General features: G+C 47.4%; 2 protein-coding genes across 2 annotated transcripts; one reads left to right on the forward strand and one right to left on the reverse strand.

Moving 5' to 3' along the window:
• Nucleotides 1-1,777: 1,777 nt before the first annotated feature.
• Nucleotides 1,778-2,788, reverse strand: LOC110485912 (gamma-crystallin M2-like). The gene is made up of 3 exons (XM_021557138.2): nucleotides 2,726-2,788; nucleotides 2,269-2,511; nucleotides 1,778-2,128 (listed from the first exon to the last, which is right to left on the reverse strand). The coding sequence occupies exons 1-3, from the start codon at nucleotides 2,753-2,755 to the stop codon at nucleotides 1,829-1,831; spliced, it is 573 nt and encodes a 190-aa protein (XP_021412813.1). The 5' UTR covers nucleotides 2,756-2,788; the 3' UTR covers nucleotides 1,778-1,828.
• Nucleotides 2,789-4,304: 1,516 nt separating this feature from the next.
• On the forward strand, nucleotides 4,305-15,715 carry LOC110485913 (secernin-2). Its single transcript, XM_021557139.2, has 9 exons — nucleotides 4,305-4,429; nucleotides 5,352-5,520; nucleotides 6,072-6,253; nucleotides 12,709-12,908; nucleotides 13,561-13,776; nucleotides 14,090-14,255; nucleotides 14,627-14,807; nucleotides 15,077-15,236; nucleotides 15,354-15,715. Exons 2-8 carry the CDS (start codon nucleotides 5,353-5,355, stop codon nucleotides 15,230-15,232), a joined length of 1,269 nt encoding a protein of 422 aa, XP_021412814.2. The 5' UTR covers nucleotides 4,305-4,429; nucleotide 5,352; the 3' UTR covers nucleotides 15,233-15,236; nucleotides 15,354-15,715.
• The last annotated feature ends 580 nt before the right edge of the window (nucleotides 15,716-16,295 follow it).

A 16,295-nucleotide genomic window follows, 5' to 3' on the forward strand; every position in this document is an offset into this window, starting at 1 on the left:
AACAGTACAGAGAGAGTGTGAACAGAGCAGACACACACTCACACACACACACACACACACACACACACACACACACACACACACACACACACACACACACACACACACACACACACACACACACACACACACACGGCCCTCTTCCCCTCGCCCTTAATACCAGGCTTTATTATCCAACCTCTCATCCCTGCCATCCTGTCTTCCCCTCCAGATTAATGTCCTCTCCGATCTCCACCAGCTGTTTCCGTGCCAGAACACCCCTCATCTTCCCGGGCCGCTGGCCTCTTGGTTCAGGTGGCAGATGGTAGTCTGTCTTTGGGGCTGGGCCATAGGGCCGCATTGTCGCAGTGCCTGCGTATCTATGAGAGAATAGCCGCCCTCACGCCCATTAGCAGGAGTGTCAGTGTGTTCACATCGCCCCATGCCAGACCGCCCTTGTAAATAAGAATTTGGTCATAACTGAAGTTATATAAAATGTATAACCTGTATGGACAGCTTTAAGGGAAGAGCCTTGTGTCACATAGCTCAAAACGTTGGAGTGCCCCCACCTTATGTTGATGAAATCAAATAAAATGATAGCCTTTCACTTTATTAATTTGGACTAAATCAGAAAATGTTACATTTTAGATTACAATACTATTTTGTTCATCATAATGCAACTTGTGTGTGTGTGTGTGTGTGTGCGTGCGTGCGTGCGTGTGTGTGTGTGTGTCAGTTTGAGCGGTGTTAACTGGGTGTGGCTGTCTGTGCCTGAGGTGGGCATTTACTTTTCAGGGCTGTTGGTGTTTGTGTCTTAGCACAGATGGGATGTGCAGAGGTTGTCAGCACGGGGGGGTGGGGGGATAGTCGTGCCGGTCAGATAACAGGTTGTCTACCTGAAAGAATCCGAGCCTGCTTCCTCCACCTCCACCTCCACCTCTACATACATTCCAAGTGTGCTTCACAGTGCCACAAGGAAACACCTCTCACCACCTTAGTGCTTTGACATCCTTTTTCCTAGACACTCAACACCCAAACAAAGCTGGGCATAGCTGAGCACTGACATGGCCAAGTGTTCAACGACAACTGGAATCACAAGCCAAAAAGCTAAAGGTTAAAGGTGTTTGTGTTTATACTTCACAAGTTTCCTTTTGTATGTGTGGACAACACCCTATTAGGCTTAGACAACAAAGGGAAATACTTTAGCTATTGATCAAAAGCGTGAAGAGACTTGTAGACTTGGAATGGACTCAACCCCTTTACTGGAGCCAAACATATTAGTAACAGAGGGTAATAACAATGTCCTAAACTTCATTTTGACAGCAATTTCAGAAATGCTGTTTGGCTGGTTTATATCGTTTCCTTTTGTATTGCCAAGTTACTTCCATGGAGTATCATTGTCAAAACAAATAAACTCCCAGACAGGATCAGTGTCCTGAGCCTGACAGTCTAGTCCAGCTACAAGACCCCCAACTGTGATGTAACATTGAGCGTTTTAGCACTGAAACAATTTGCATAGAAGGCCTAGTGCATGTTTTGCACGGCAATGAGTGACTAGATACATACATATGTCATATCTCAATTTGATCACTCTGTTGTCGCTGCGAATCTTCCTGCGCTAAGTGAAAATACCCTCAAATAAAATATGGCATTATGTACTGTCGCATCATATGAAACATTTGATCTCAAGTCCAAAATACTCCAAATGTTCATTCTTAGCTTCACTGTCCAAATACATATGTAAGGGACTGTATATGACAAGGGATGCAGGTGTGTGAACAACAAATCAGCAGGCACATTTTTCTTGTCACACTTAAAAAGGGAACATTTTAATAGGTTTGTGAATTATTTAGTACCAGGAATCCATGATACGCCTCATGCTCATGAACCTCATACCACTCATGCCGCCCATGGCTCCCATTCCCATGCCCATGCTGAAGTTGCTGTACTCTCCAGGCCTCATGTACATCATCCTGCCTCTGAAGTGGGGCTGCTCATACATCAGCCAGTGGCCTTCCATCACGTTGCAGGACTGGCATTTGGACATGCGGTAATGATCCATGATGTTGTCACAGTCGTTCATCATCTCGTGCATCTGACCTCCGAAGTTCTCCCTCTCGTAGATCCTCATCCTGTAGTTTCCTCTGTGCTGTCAGGAGAAAAGTACAGGGTTCATAGATGAGATAATTATTGAGAACATTGTTTAATATGAGAGTGTGGCCATTAAAATATGTTTTACCTTCAATGACAAGATGTGACTATTTTTAAGCAGAGATATTTTCGACCTACCATGGCGATCATGCGGCAGGACTTGATGCAGTCACTCATTCCAAAGTGCTGCATGTAGTCGGGGTACTCGCCCCTCCTCATGAAGTACTGGTTTCCCATATAGTTGTTGTGGTTGTACAGCATCCAACAGCCACTTTCGACCCTGCAGGAGTGGCACCTGCTCAGGTAGGAGCTCATGTCACTGCAGTCACTGCTACACTCATAGGAACGACCCTGGAAGTTCCTGTCCTCGTAGAAGACGATCTGAAAATATAATGGAATCATTTCTATGAATTAAACAATTGTATGAAAGAAACATTTTAGAGACATGTGGGATAGGCTACTATTCAGTCGCAATGGCAACCAGGATATTGGGATGAGTCAAACATTCATGTTTTAGTTTGGGGTTCTAGAGCCCTTTTGTATAACAATCTAGAAAAATGTTGATATGTATTTTCAAAACTTTCCCAGTGCTTACCTTGCCCCTGTTCATGTTGGTGGTGGACATGTTTGCTAACTGTGCTGCTGGTTGCTGCTCCTGAACTGACTTCCTACCTGGTTTAACCCTTTCTTTTATACCTGACCAAACCCAAAGAATCGCTAGCTCCATTGTTCAAATCCCTGACCCAGCATCATGCTATAGAGGCCTATTGAGGCCACTGAGGTTACGTCCACATTTCCAGAAAGGCTGCTTTTCAATTGGTCGTTTCTCTTACAAAGTAACATAAAGCCTTTTGAGCGTTTACTCTCAAATGTGAAAGTTCTTCGTACATAAGTTTAAAATCTTACTTGAAGGATAACTTTTATTAACTAAAAAATGACATTTCCTGAAGTAAATATGTGTGCTTGAAAGTCTTGAAGTATTTATGGTTGTGAAATAGTAGTGTAGTGGTAGTGGTAGCAACAGCTGTAGTAATAATAGAAGTAGTATTGGTAGTATTTGGGTTTTCATAGGCTATGGGTTAGTTATAGTTACCTATTTTGGGGTGGTTTGTTGGTTTGGAGTTATTATAGTTGGTTATAGTGGGCTAGTATAGTAATATAGAGTGAGTACCATAGCATCATAAGCCATATTATGTGTTTTTAAGCTCTCTAAGGTCTTAAGTTTGAACATTCTGAATGTTTTGTGGCAGTGATTTCAGTTTAGAATGTTGAAACCTGCATTCTGCCTTTAAAATGGGATATAAAAAGCTTTTATAGTTTATGAAGTATGAATGGTAGCAACAAACTGTGTTAAAGCAATCTAAGTTGATTCAGTCTGCACATGTCAACTTTGGGTTGGTGTTTGTAGCTGGAACAGTTCAAGAGCAGTGGCAAATCCACATTTTGCCTTTAAATCTATGGAAATGTATGCAAATTTGAAAATGTTTTGTTCAAAATGTATACATAGTATGAAAAAGCTGTATACAAGCACACCATTCCAAACCGGTCTGCACGTTTTAAAGATTGAATGGAGTTTTTAGCTTTTAATAACGGTTCTGGAGGAGTAGTGGCTCCATTTTTTACCTGTCCTCTCAATTTAAACCTATGGCCATTAAAAATGCATCGGGATATATGCAAAGGTATTTGTAGTGTGAAAGGTAAGCTATAAGTAGTATCAAAAATGATTGTTCATACAACCTGAAGACAGCAAGCCTGCACGTTTTAAAGTTGCTTTGGTGTTGGTTGCTTTTAGTTTTGGGCTACAGGTGGCAGCAAAAGGAGAGTATTAAGTATGTCGGATTTTCGAAGTTGTTCTTGCTTTCAGCAGGCACATCGAATGATTTGACATGTTAGCACAAACCGATCTGGGACCAGGCTATTAGTGCGCTGAGACTAAAAACATACTGGTTATTAATCATTACAGTGTAGTCTACATGCCATGGGTGGGATGGATATGCTCTTGTTGAGCAATTAAATGATCTATTTGATAATAGAATATAGAGGACCCAAATCTAAGAAGTTGTGAGGATGTATTCTTGAATCATGCTGACATGTTTCCATTTTGTGCGCTTGTTACAGCAACATTTGTTGGCTAATTGTTGAATAGGGCTATGCACTTGTTTTTTAGTTATGTATTTGCAGCAAGTAATCAACGAGACTAGACCTTTAAATACAACCTTTGGATACGATCACGTGGTACAGTAGCTCAACTACAATCTGCCTTCTGGTAGCTACCACGTCTGGTTTTGCGATTAAAAAGGTAACATTTGTCCTGTAGGAAATTGCAACATATCAGTAGCTACAGTAACCCTATTGCTCAACAGGTTATAATGACAGCCAACCCTTGGATTGAAGTGAAATGACAGTCGTTTATTTGTGCATTTTAAGCGTGATATCTCCTGAAATCGGGAAGTGACAGCAAGGGCACATCGCTAACGATACCGTTTATATAGGCCCTATCTTAAATAAACATTTGACTAAAGCACATTTTAGACTATCACGTCTCCATAAGACTTCGATCACATTGTTTAAAATGTTTCCCGCATTGTATAATAGAACAGCGTTACTAAATAGCCATGTTGATAAGAAGAAGAAGGAGACGGCAAGGACCATTCGGATTTGTAAAGATTACCGAGAAGTGCACTTCTCTGTTTGAGAAGGGATGGACAATGCACTAGTTGACAGGAAGAACATATTATACCTGATTCTTCCCTAAAGATACTGTATAGGGGATGAATGCCTTATGTGTCACGTGTGCCCATTCTATAGGCTTCTTAGGCTATATACAATAGTCATAGTGTGAAATGAAATAGAAATGGGAAAACTGTAAAAAAAACATGACTAACTGATAGTGACAGTGATACACAGTATGTGTATATTTTTGAGTTTGCTTAAACAAGGCAGTTAACCCACTGTTCCTAGGCCATCATTGAAAATAGCAATTTGTTCTTAATTAACTGACTTGCCTAGTTAAATAAAGGTAAAAAATAAAAAGACATACAATTTATTGACCAACGTAACTATGAGTGTTCCTGATTTTACCAATGGATGACTAAGGCTATGATTTTTTTGTCCTGATCATTTGTGCTGACCAGGAAAAACTCCTGACCTCTGATATGATAGCAGTTTATTTCCTGGTAATATATTTGTTAGGGTGCTTGTTTGTCCTCTTGTTCATTCAGGATGGCAGAGCCCGAGCCACCCCTCTCGTGTGACTGCTTTGTGTCCTTGCCCCCTGGCTCACAAGATGATCACGTGATCTTTGGGAAGAACTCGGACCGTCCTAGAGATGAGGTCCAGGAGGTTCTTTACTACCCAGCAACCAGTCACCCATCCGGGACCATGCTGGAGGTAAGCTAGGCCTAGCTTCACTTCTCCCCATAGATTGACCCTGTTGCAAATTATAATCCTGCTGCCATCTTGGATCGGGGCTCTCTTGAAAAAAGAGATTTGATCTCAATGAGATTAAACCTGGATGAAGCATGGGTCTGCCCTCTGAACATTGTATGTAAGGCCTGTAGCCAGAGTGTAGGCATTTATGTTAAAAATGGTCACAACAGGTGTTTTGCTCTGTGACCAACATCACTAATTGGATTAGAGTTGTTGTCACTGGTGAGCAGTCAGTCTGGGCAATATAACGGAGAAGGGTTATAAAACCTCTGAAATACCCCTCCTTGGTATACACAATCAACATGTTCTAATTTACTATTCACAAAGTTTAAAGTTTGAATGATAGACTATCATTTATCTGTATTTCCACGCCTTTATGTTACCAACGGTTGATACGACAGGTTTGCGGTATTGGCTGAGTATGTGTTGGTATGGTTTGCCAGTAGACTTTGTTACAATCACATAAAAAGAGAATTGAACGACAACGTAAGTCTCCATCTCTCCTCCTGCAGTGCACATACATTCAGATCCCTCAAGCAGAACACACCCATGCTGTGGTCCTCAGCCGGCCTCCCTGGCTGTGGGGGGCCGAGATGGGGGCCAACGACAAGGGGGTCTGCATCGGGAATGAGGCTGTGTGGACCCGCGAAGCTATCGACCCAGGGGAAGCCCTGCTAGGAATGGACCTGGTGCGGTAAGCCCGGCTGACCGTAGGCCAGCATACCAAACAGTGGTGTTGTTTTGGGGGCCAAGTGAATCCTAACTTCGGAATCACCTCCTGGTCCGAAAGCTAGAGAGACGAGTTGAGCTGGCTGGGCTGGCTGGCCGTTGGGTCAGGTTCCTGACCGAGCGGTCTGATTGAATGACTGGCCGGTCTACTTCAGACAACGATAGGGTAGCGCTGCCCTTTAAGAATCAATTTACTAACTTCAGAATCACATCACTCAAAGTTTGGTGTGAATAATCAATGCATTAATGTCATTGGTAAATTTGTTGAAAAGTAGATATCCTAACTGGAGACGTGCAAGTATTTCAGCCCGTAGTCAGAATAGCAACATAGGGCTAGGCAGTAGCAGATGCGCTAGTAGCAGATGTGCTAAATGTACTAGGTAGACTTCCTTCATCACAGGTTAATACTTACATGTGTGCGTAGGGACTAGTCGTGTAAACAAAGATAGGCCTACTGCCCAAAACATTGCTATGGGAGTTTTGATTGAATCCGGCCCAAGTGTGTTTTCACTTGTGTCATAAAGCTGCCTTTACATTGTCATAAGCATAACATTTTAACAGATTTTTGTAACGCTCACGCACCATGGAGCGTATTGAGGTGTAATGCTGAACAAATCAATGTAACTGTTAGCAGTTGGCAAGGGCAGCCGCAGGTTGGTCCTGTTGTACCACTGACAGTGATATAGCAGCAGCAGGACTAACCTACTCCAGGGGTTGCTGCTCTGTGGCTGGCCCTATGCTGCTCTGTGGCTGACCCTATGCTGCTCTGTGGCTGACACTATGCTGCTCTGTGGCTGACCCTATGCAGACTCACAGTTGTGTGTATGTATTGTGTCCGGGGAATAGTATAAGTGTTACGGTGAGTGAATGAGGACCCAAAAGCGAATTAACTTAAACAGAGCTTCTTTAATTACCAAACATAGGTAGGCTCAGACGGACCGGCAGATTCCGACAGGACAAGACAAGGTTACAGCAAACATGACGACAGTCTGGTTCAGGCATGAAACACAACAAACAAGAATCCGACAAGGACAGGAACAAAAACAGAGAGAGATATAGGGGACTAATCAGAGGGAAAAGGGGAACAGGTGGGAGAAGGGGTGACGAGGTAGTCAAGAGGAGACAAGGAACAGCTGGGGGAAAGCGGGGGAGAAAAGGTAACCTAACAACGACCAGCAGAGGGAGACAGGGTGAAGGGAAAGGACAGAGACAAGACACAACATGACAGTACATGACAGTACCCCCCCACTCACCGAGCGCCTCCTGGCGCACTCGAGGAGGAAACCTGGCGGCAACGGAGGAAATCCTCGATCAGCGCACGGTCCAGCACGTCCCGAGAGGGAACCCAACTCCTCTCCTCAGGACCGTACCCCTCCCAATCTACGAGGTACTGGTGACCACGGCCCCGAGGACGCATGTCCAAAATTCTACGGACCCTGTAGATGGGTGCGCCCTCGACAAGGATGGGGGGGGGGGGGGGGAAGACGAGCGGGGGCGCGAAGGACGGGCTTGATGCAGGAGACATGGAAGACCGGGTGGACGCGACGAAGGTAACGCGGAAGAAGAAGTCGAACTGCGACAGGATTAATGACCCGAGAAATACGGAACGGACCAATGAACCGCGGGGTCAACTTGCGAGAAGCCGTCTTAAGGGGAAGGTTCTGAGTGGAGAGCCAAACTCTCTGACCGCGACAATATCTAGGACTCTTAGTTCTACGCTTATTAGCAGCCCTCACAGTCTGCGTCCTATAACGGCAAAGTGCAGACCTGACCCTCTTCCAGGTGCGCTCGCAACGTTGGACAAAAGCCTGAGCGGAGGGGACGCTGGACTCGGCGAACTGAGATGAGAACAGCGGAGGCTGGTACCCGAGGCTACTCTGAAAAGGAGATAGCCCGGTCGCAGACGAAGGAAGCGAGTTGTGGGCGTATTCTGCCCAGGGGAGCTGTTCTGACCAAGACGCAGGGTTGCGAAAAGAAAGACTGCGTAAGATGCGACCAATAGTCTGATTGGCCCGTTCTGCTTGACCGTTAGACTGGGGGTGAAAGCCGGAAGAGAGACTGACGGAAGCCCCAATCAAACGGCAAAACTCCCTCCAAAATTGAGACGTGAATTGCGGACCTCTGTCCGAAACGACGTCTGACGGAAGGCCATGAATTCTGAAAACATTCTCGATGATGATTTGTGCCGTCTCTTTAGCAGAAGGAAGCTTAGCAAGGGGAATGAAATGAGCCGCCTTAGGGAACCTATCGACAACCGTAAGAATAACAGTCTTCCCCGCTGACGAAGGCAGTCCGGTGACAAAATCTAAGGCGATGTGAGACCACGGTCGAGAGGGAATAGGAAGCGGCCTGAGACGGCCGGCAGGAGGAGAGTTACCGGACTTAGTCTGCGCGCAGACCGAACAAGCAGCCACGAAACGACGCGTGTCATGCTCCCGGGTGGGCCACCAATAACGCTGGCGAATGGAAGCAAGCGTACCCCGAACGCCAGGGTGGCCGGCTAACTTGGCAGAGTGAGCCCACTGAAGAACGGCCAGACGAGTAGGAACGGGAACGAAAAGAAGGTTCCTAGGACAAGCGCGCGGCGACGGAGTGTGAGTGAGCGCTTGCTTTACCTGCCTCTCAATTCCCCAGACAGTCAACCCGACAACACGCCCCTCAGGGAGAATCCCCTCGGGGTCAGTGGAGGCTACTGAAGAACTGAAGAGACGAGACAAAGCATCAGGCTTGGTGTTCTTAGAGCCCGGACGATAAGAAATCACGAACTCGAAACGAGCGAAAAACAGCGCCCAACGCGCCTGACGCGCATTAAGTCGTTTGGCAGAACGGATGTACTCAAGGTTCCTATGGTCAGTCCAAACGACAAAAGGAACGGTCGCCCCCTCCAACCACTGTCGCCATTCGCCTAGGGCTAACCGGATGGCGAGCAGTTCGCGGTTACCCACATCATAGTTACGTTCCGACGGCGACAGGCGATGAGAAAAATACGCGCATGGGTGGACCTTGTCGTCAGAGAGGGAGCGCTGAGAAAGAATGGCTCCCACGCCCACCTCTGACGCGTCAACCTCGACAACGAACTGTCTAGAGACGTCAGGTGTAACAAGGATAGGAGCGGATGTAAAACGATTCTTGAGGAGATCAAAAGCTCCCTGGGCGGAAACGGACCACTTAAAGCACGTCTTGACAGAAGTAAGGGCTGTGAGAGGAGCTGCCACCTGACCGAAATTACGGATGAAACGACGATAGAAGTTCGCGAAGCCGAGAAAGCGCTGCAGCTCGACGCGTGACTTAGGGACGGGCCAATCAATGACAGCTTGGACCTTAGCGGGATCCATCTTAATGCCTTCAGCGGAAATAACAGAACCGAGAAATGTGACGGAGGAGGCATGAAAAGTGCACTTCTCAGCCTTCACAAAAAGACAATTCTCTAAAAGGCGCTGGAGGACACGTCGAACGTGCTGAACATGAATCTGGAGTGACGGTGAAAAAATCAGGATATCGTCAAGGTAAACGAAAACAAAGATGTTCAGCATGTCTCTCAGGACATCATTGACTAATGCCTGAAAGACAGCTGGAGCGTTAGCGAGGCCGAAAGGAAGAACCCGGTATTCAAAGTGCCCTAACGGAGTGTTAAACGCCGTCTTCCACTCGTCCCCCTCCCTGATGCGCACGAGATGGTAAGCGTTACGAAGGTCCAACTTAGTGAAAAACCTGGCTCCCTGCAGGATCTCGAAGGCTGAAGACATAAGAGGAAGCGGATAACGATTCTTCACTGTTATGTCATTCAGCCCTCGATAATCTATGCAGGGGCGCAGAGACCCGTCCTTCTTCTTGACAAAAAAAAACCCCGCTCCGGCGGGAGAGGAGGAGGGGACTATGGTACCGGCGTCAAGAGCTACAGACAAATAATCTTCGAGAGCCTTACGTTCGGGAGCCGACAGAGAGTATAGTCTACCCCGGGGGGGGGTGGTTCCCGGAAGGAGATCAATACTACAATCATACGACCGGTGTGGAGGAAGAGAGGTGGCCCTGGACCGACTGAACACCGTGCGCAGATCGTGATATTCCTCCGGCACCCCTGTCAAATCACCAGGCTCCTCCTGTGAAGAAGAGACAGAGGAAACAGGAGGGATAGCAGACATTAAACATTTCACATGACAAGAGACGTTCCAGGAGAGGATAGAATTACTAGACCAATTAATGGAAGGATTATGACAAACTAGCCAGGGATGGCCCAAAACAACAGGTGTAAAAGGTGAACGAAAAATTAAAAAAGAAATGGTTTCGCTATGATTACCAGAAACAGTGAGGGTTAAAGGTAGCGTCTCACGCTGAATCCTGGGGAGAGGACTACCATCCAGGGCGAACAAGGCCGTGGGCTCCTTTAACTGTCTGAGAGGAATGTCATGTTCCCGAGCCCAGGTCTCGTCCATAAAACAGCCCTCCGCCCCAGAGTCTATTAAGGCACTGCAGGAAGCTGACGAACCGGTCCAGCGTAGATGGACCGACAAGGTAGTGCAGGATCTTGAAGGAGAGACAGGAGTAGTAGCGCTCACCAGTAGCCCTCCGCTTACTGACGAGCTCTGGCCTTTTACTGGACATGAAGTGACAAAATGACCAGCGGAACCGCAATAGAGACAGAGGCGGTTGGTGATTCTCCGTTCCCTCTCCTTAGTCGAGATGCGGATACCTCCCAGCTGCATGGGCTCAGCACCCGAGCCGGCAGAGGAAGATGGTAGTGATGCGGAGAGGGGGGCGACGGAGAGCGCGAGCTCCTTTCCACGAGCTCGGTGACGAAGATCAACCCGTCGCTCAATGCGAATAGCGAGTTCAATCAAGGAATCCACGCTGGAAGGAACCTCCCGGGAGAGAATCTCATCCTTTACCTCTGCGCGGAGACCCTCCAGAAGACGAGCGAGCAAGGCCGGCTCGTTCCAGCCACTGGAGACAGCAAGAGTGCGAAACTCAATAGAGTAGTCTGTTATGGATCGATTGCCTTGACATAGGGAAGACAGGGCCCTGGAAGCCTCCTCCCCAAAAACAGATCGATCAAAAACCCGTATCATCTCCTCCTTAAAGTCCTGATACTGGTTAGTACACTCAGCCCTTGCCTCCCAGATTGCCGTGCCCCACTCACGAGCCCGTCCAATAAGGAGAGATATGACGTAGGCGACACGAGCAGTGCTCCTGGAGTAAGTGTTGGGCTGGAGAGAAAACACAATATCACACTGGGTGAGGAACGAGCGGCATTCAGTGGGCTCCCCAGAGTAACACGGCGGGTTATTGATTCTGGGCTCCGGAGAATCGAAAGCCCTGGAAGTGGCCGGTGGATCGAGGCGGAGATGGTGAACCTGTTCTGTGAGGTTGGAGACTTGGGTGGCCAGGGTCTCAACGGCATGTCAAGCAGCAGACACTTCCTGCTCGTGTCTGCCTAGCATCGCTCCCTGGATCCCGACGGCTGAGTGGAGAGGATCCGAAGTCGCTGGGTCCATTCTTGGTCGGATTCTTCTGTTACGGTGAGTGAATGAGGACCCAAAAGCGAATTAACTTAAACAGAGCTTCTTTAATTACCAAACATAGGTAGGCTCAGACGGACCGGCAGATTCCGACAGGACAAGACAAGGTTACAGCAAACATGACGACAGTCTGGTTCAGGCATGAAACACAACAAACAAGAATCCGACAAGGACAGGAACAAAAACAGAGAGAGATATAGGGGACTAATCAGAGGGAAAAGGGGAACAGGTGGGAGAAGGGGTGACGAGGTAGTCAAGAGGAGACAAGGAACAGCTGGGGGAAAGCGGGGGAGAAAAGGTAACCTAACAACGACCAGCAGAGGGAGACAGGGTGAAGGGAAAGGACAGAGACAAGACACAACATGACAGTACATGACAATAAGACAGAATGTTCTATTTGATTATATTCTACTCATGATCTATTCTCTTCTACCACTATTCTATTCCAGTGTTTCCCCAACCTTGGTCCTCCAGTACCCCCAACAGTACACATTTTTATTGTAACCCTGGACAAGCACACCTGATTCAACTTGTCAGCTAATCATCAAGCCCTCAATGAGCTGAATGAGGTGCGTTTGTCAAGAGCTACAACAAAAAATGTGTACTGTTGGGGGTACTCGAGGACCAGGGTTGGGAAACACTGTTCTATTCTACCGGTATTCTACTCTATTCTATTCTACTCTACTCTACTTTATTCTACTCTACTGCTCTATGCCACACTATGTGCGTTTGTCAAGAGCTACAACAAAAAATGTGTACTGTTGGGGGTACTCGAGGACCAGGGTTGGGAAACACTGTTCTATTCTACTCTATTCTATTCTACTCTACTCTACTTTATTCTACTCTACTGCTCTATGCCACACTACTACTCTACTCTACTCTACTCTATTCTATTGCTTGACAGCTTGGGACTTGAGCGTGCGGACAGTGCCTGGGGGGTGGTGAGTGTGATCACTGGTCTGCTGGAGCAGCACGGCCAGGGGGGGCCATGCAGGGAGGACCCGGCTCCCTTCAGCTACCACAACTCCTTCCTCCTGGTGGACCGCAATGAGGCCTGGGTCCTGGAGACCGCCGGAAAGCTCTGGGTGGCACAGAAAGTCACAGGTGAGGAAATTGCTGTAACACCGTGGGAGCTGAAGTGTGAATGGATGTTTTCGGGGGGGGGGGGGGGGGGGGGGGGGCGCTGGGGGTGGCACAGGAAGTTACATGGTGCGGAAATTGCTCTAACATCACTGGAGCTGTAGTGTGGACAGATGTTTTGAAACAGGTTTGTTTCGGGGTAGTCTCTGTTAAGAAGTAAAATCTCACGGAAATTGGTCAGCCGAGTGATTAATTTATTTGTTCATACAGTCCGTATTAGAAATTGAGAGTGGCAAATATGAAGTCTCCACCCTCGCATAAAGAAATCTCAGCCAAAGCACCCCCCCCCCCGGGTTGTGTGGGCACACGTGCGAACCAAAGCAGTTTAAGCACCGCCTTCGCCCAATCCTGATACGTGCAAATAACCAGTGACAAAAACCCCAAAACCGGAAACCAATGCTGCTCCTTATCTCACACATCCCATTCAGTCTCTGCAGATTCTTCAGTCTACACGCAAAATCTGCCCACGGGAGACTCGTTTTGTGGTTTCACCCTTACGGTTATGGTTAGGATAGTGGGAGGGTAAGGTGATCATAGAACTGTGCATCTCTGAGCAACTTCTACCAGCAGCATACAACTATGCACCCCCCCCCCAACCTGTCTTTGCTTCCCACAGAGGGGGTGAAGAACATCTCCAATGCGCTGACCATCGGGACGGATATCTCGGCGGAGCACCCAGAGCTGCGGAGTGTGGCCCAGGCCCAGGGTTGGTGGAGCGGCGAGGGAGAGTTCTGCTTCAACGAGGTGTTCAAGTCTGAAAACCCCCCCGCCAGGATGGAACTGGCCAAGAAGCGCCACAGTGGGGGCACACAGCTCCTCCAACAGCATGATGGTGAGGGAGATGATTCTTTCTATTATATTCTAATCTAATTCAACACTTTCAACTCCTTATAACTGTAAAAACTCCCAAAATGATGTTAAAGCAGGCTCTGTTAACAACCCTATACATGGTTGGATTGGTTGTCGTATTGCTTATACAGCTATTTTTAATAATGGCTTGGTATCCCCTCTTACCATAGAAAGTACGTTGAATGTAACAAGCTTATGAAATTTCCTGTCTCCTGCCATTTTCTCTCCGGTCGGCTTTCCCATAAAAATAGACGACTAATAACCTACTTAGACAATACCTTTTCTGGTTTCCCCAGGTTCTGTGACGGCCGAGGTGATGATGTCCATCCTGAGGGACAAGCCCAGTGGGATCTGCATGGACTCTGGGGGGTTCCGCACCACTGGCAGCATGGTGTCCATCCTGCCCCGCGATCCCAGCCTGCCCTGCATCCACTTCCTCACTGCCACCCCCGACCCCTCCAGGTGTGTCACCTCACCGGCCTGGTCCCAAACAAATCACTCTGACCCTAACCCCATTGCTGTCTGCTCCTTGTGTTTAATCTAAATGAGCTGGATAAGTCTGTGACAAATGTTTAGGAAAATCCTCCTGGCTAACCAGAGAGCTGGAACCCCTCAGGCTGGAACCCCAGGAACCCCTCAGGCTATCTGGAAGTGCTTCTTAAGATTCAGACTCAGATTCGCTCTTTGTCTTTTATCTCTCTATTGCTCTTTTTCATCATCATTTCCTCCTTTGGCAAAACTGCGTCCTGATAGGAGTGTCTGTGTCTGTGTGTTTCATTTGGCCCTTACCACCTCCCCTCCTTCTCCTACCGGGCTGTCTTCCGTCCTGCCAGGTCTGTTTTCAAGCCTTTTATCTTCTCTGAGTCTGTGACCCCAGTGTCGAGGGTGATCTCCCCACAGTACGGCCCAGACGACCCGGTCAGGAAGCAGCCGCGCTTCCAGAGCCTAGTGGACCGCAGGCACGACTTGTACAAGGCCCATGAGGGGGCCCTGCAGACTATGGAGACCAACCCGGTACGTGTAGGAGGGGTTAGAATCAAATATGGGTAGAGTATGCCATGGCCTAATGTAATAGGCAACACTTTCATCGTGTTATATATATATTTTTACATGAGTGTGGGTATGGACTGATGGATATTATGTGACGTATGTTACCGACTATGAACTTTCAGAATTTCCTATAAACGTCACAAATTGCTGTTTGTCAGGTCTTCTCCGCTTGTGCTTGTGTGTGGGGGCGTTAAATGTGTGTATTTTTGCACGTGTGTGTTTCTGTCCCTCAGGACGCAGGGAATGCTCTGACTGAGACGTTGAGGATGTTGGAGGGCCAGTGTCTGACGGACATATCAGCCCTGCTCAGTGGAGAAACACCAGCAGAAGAGGAACTGGGGGACCTGTTCTTTGACTGTGTGGACACAGAGCTGAAGTTCTACCAGTGAGGAGGTAAGAACCGTGTGTGTGTGTGTGTGTGTTGTTGTTGTTGTAGTAGTAGATGTCACTGTTTCAGAAGTACAGTAACCTCATTACGCCAATGCTGCCTCCAGTTGCTCTCTGTTACAGCGCCCTCATGTGGAGATCGCTAGTGCTTGCAGATCGGCAGGAGATGGCCCTGGGACTGTTTCGTCCTGTTAGATTGGCTCCCTCCTGTCTCATGCATAAGAACCCTCTTGATGCCATTCCATCCATCATTGACACAGAATATAAATGTCTTAACGTTCCATGGGATTGGAGCATCATTGTCATTTGGGAGCAACGCTCGCCCCACATTAGTGAGTATGTGATAGACCACTACAGGAGTGTACAGTTCCAGTCAAAAGTTTGGACACACCTACTCATTCAAGTGTTTTTCTTATTTTACTATTTTCTACATTGTAGAATAATAGTTAAGATGTCAAAACTATGAAAACACATATGGAGTCATGTAGTAACCAAAGTTTAAAAGTTTAAACCAATCAAAATATATTTGATATTCTTCAAAGTAGCCATCCTTTTCCTTGATAACAGCTTTGCACACTCTTGGCTTTCTGTCAACCAGTCTCACCTGGAATGCTTTTCCAACGGTCTTGAAGGAGTTTCCACATATGCTGAGCACTTGTTGGCTGTTTTTCCTTTACTCTGCGGTCCAACTCATCCCAAACCATCTCAATTTGGTTGAGATCGGGGGATTGTGGAGGCCAGGTCATCTGATGCAGCACTCCATCACTCTCCTTCTTGGTCAAATAGCCCTTATACAGCCTGGAGGTGTGTTGGGTCATTGTCCTGTTGAAAAACAGAGTCCCGCTAAGCGCAAACCAGATGGGATGGCGTATCGTTGCAGAATACAGTGGTAGCCATGCTGGTTAAGTGTTCCTTGAATTCTAAATAAATCACTTAGTGTCACCAGCAAAGCACCATCACACCTCCTCCTCCATGCTACACAGTGGGAACTACACATGCAGAGATCATCCATTCACCCACTCTGCGTCTCACAAAGACACAGTGGTTTGAACCAAAAATCTCAAA

Source organism: Oncorhynchus mykiss, chromosome 13, assembly GCF_013265735.2.
Source record: "Oncorhynchus mykiss isolate Arlee chromosome 13, USDA_OmykA_1.1, whole genome shotgun sequence".
In the NCBI taxonomy this organism is placed as follows: domain Eukaryota; kingdom Metazoa; phylum Chordata; class Actinopteri; order Salmoniformes; family Salmonidae; genus Oncorhynchus; species Oncorhynchus mykiss.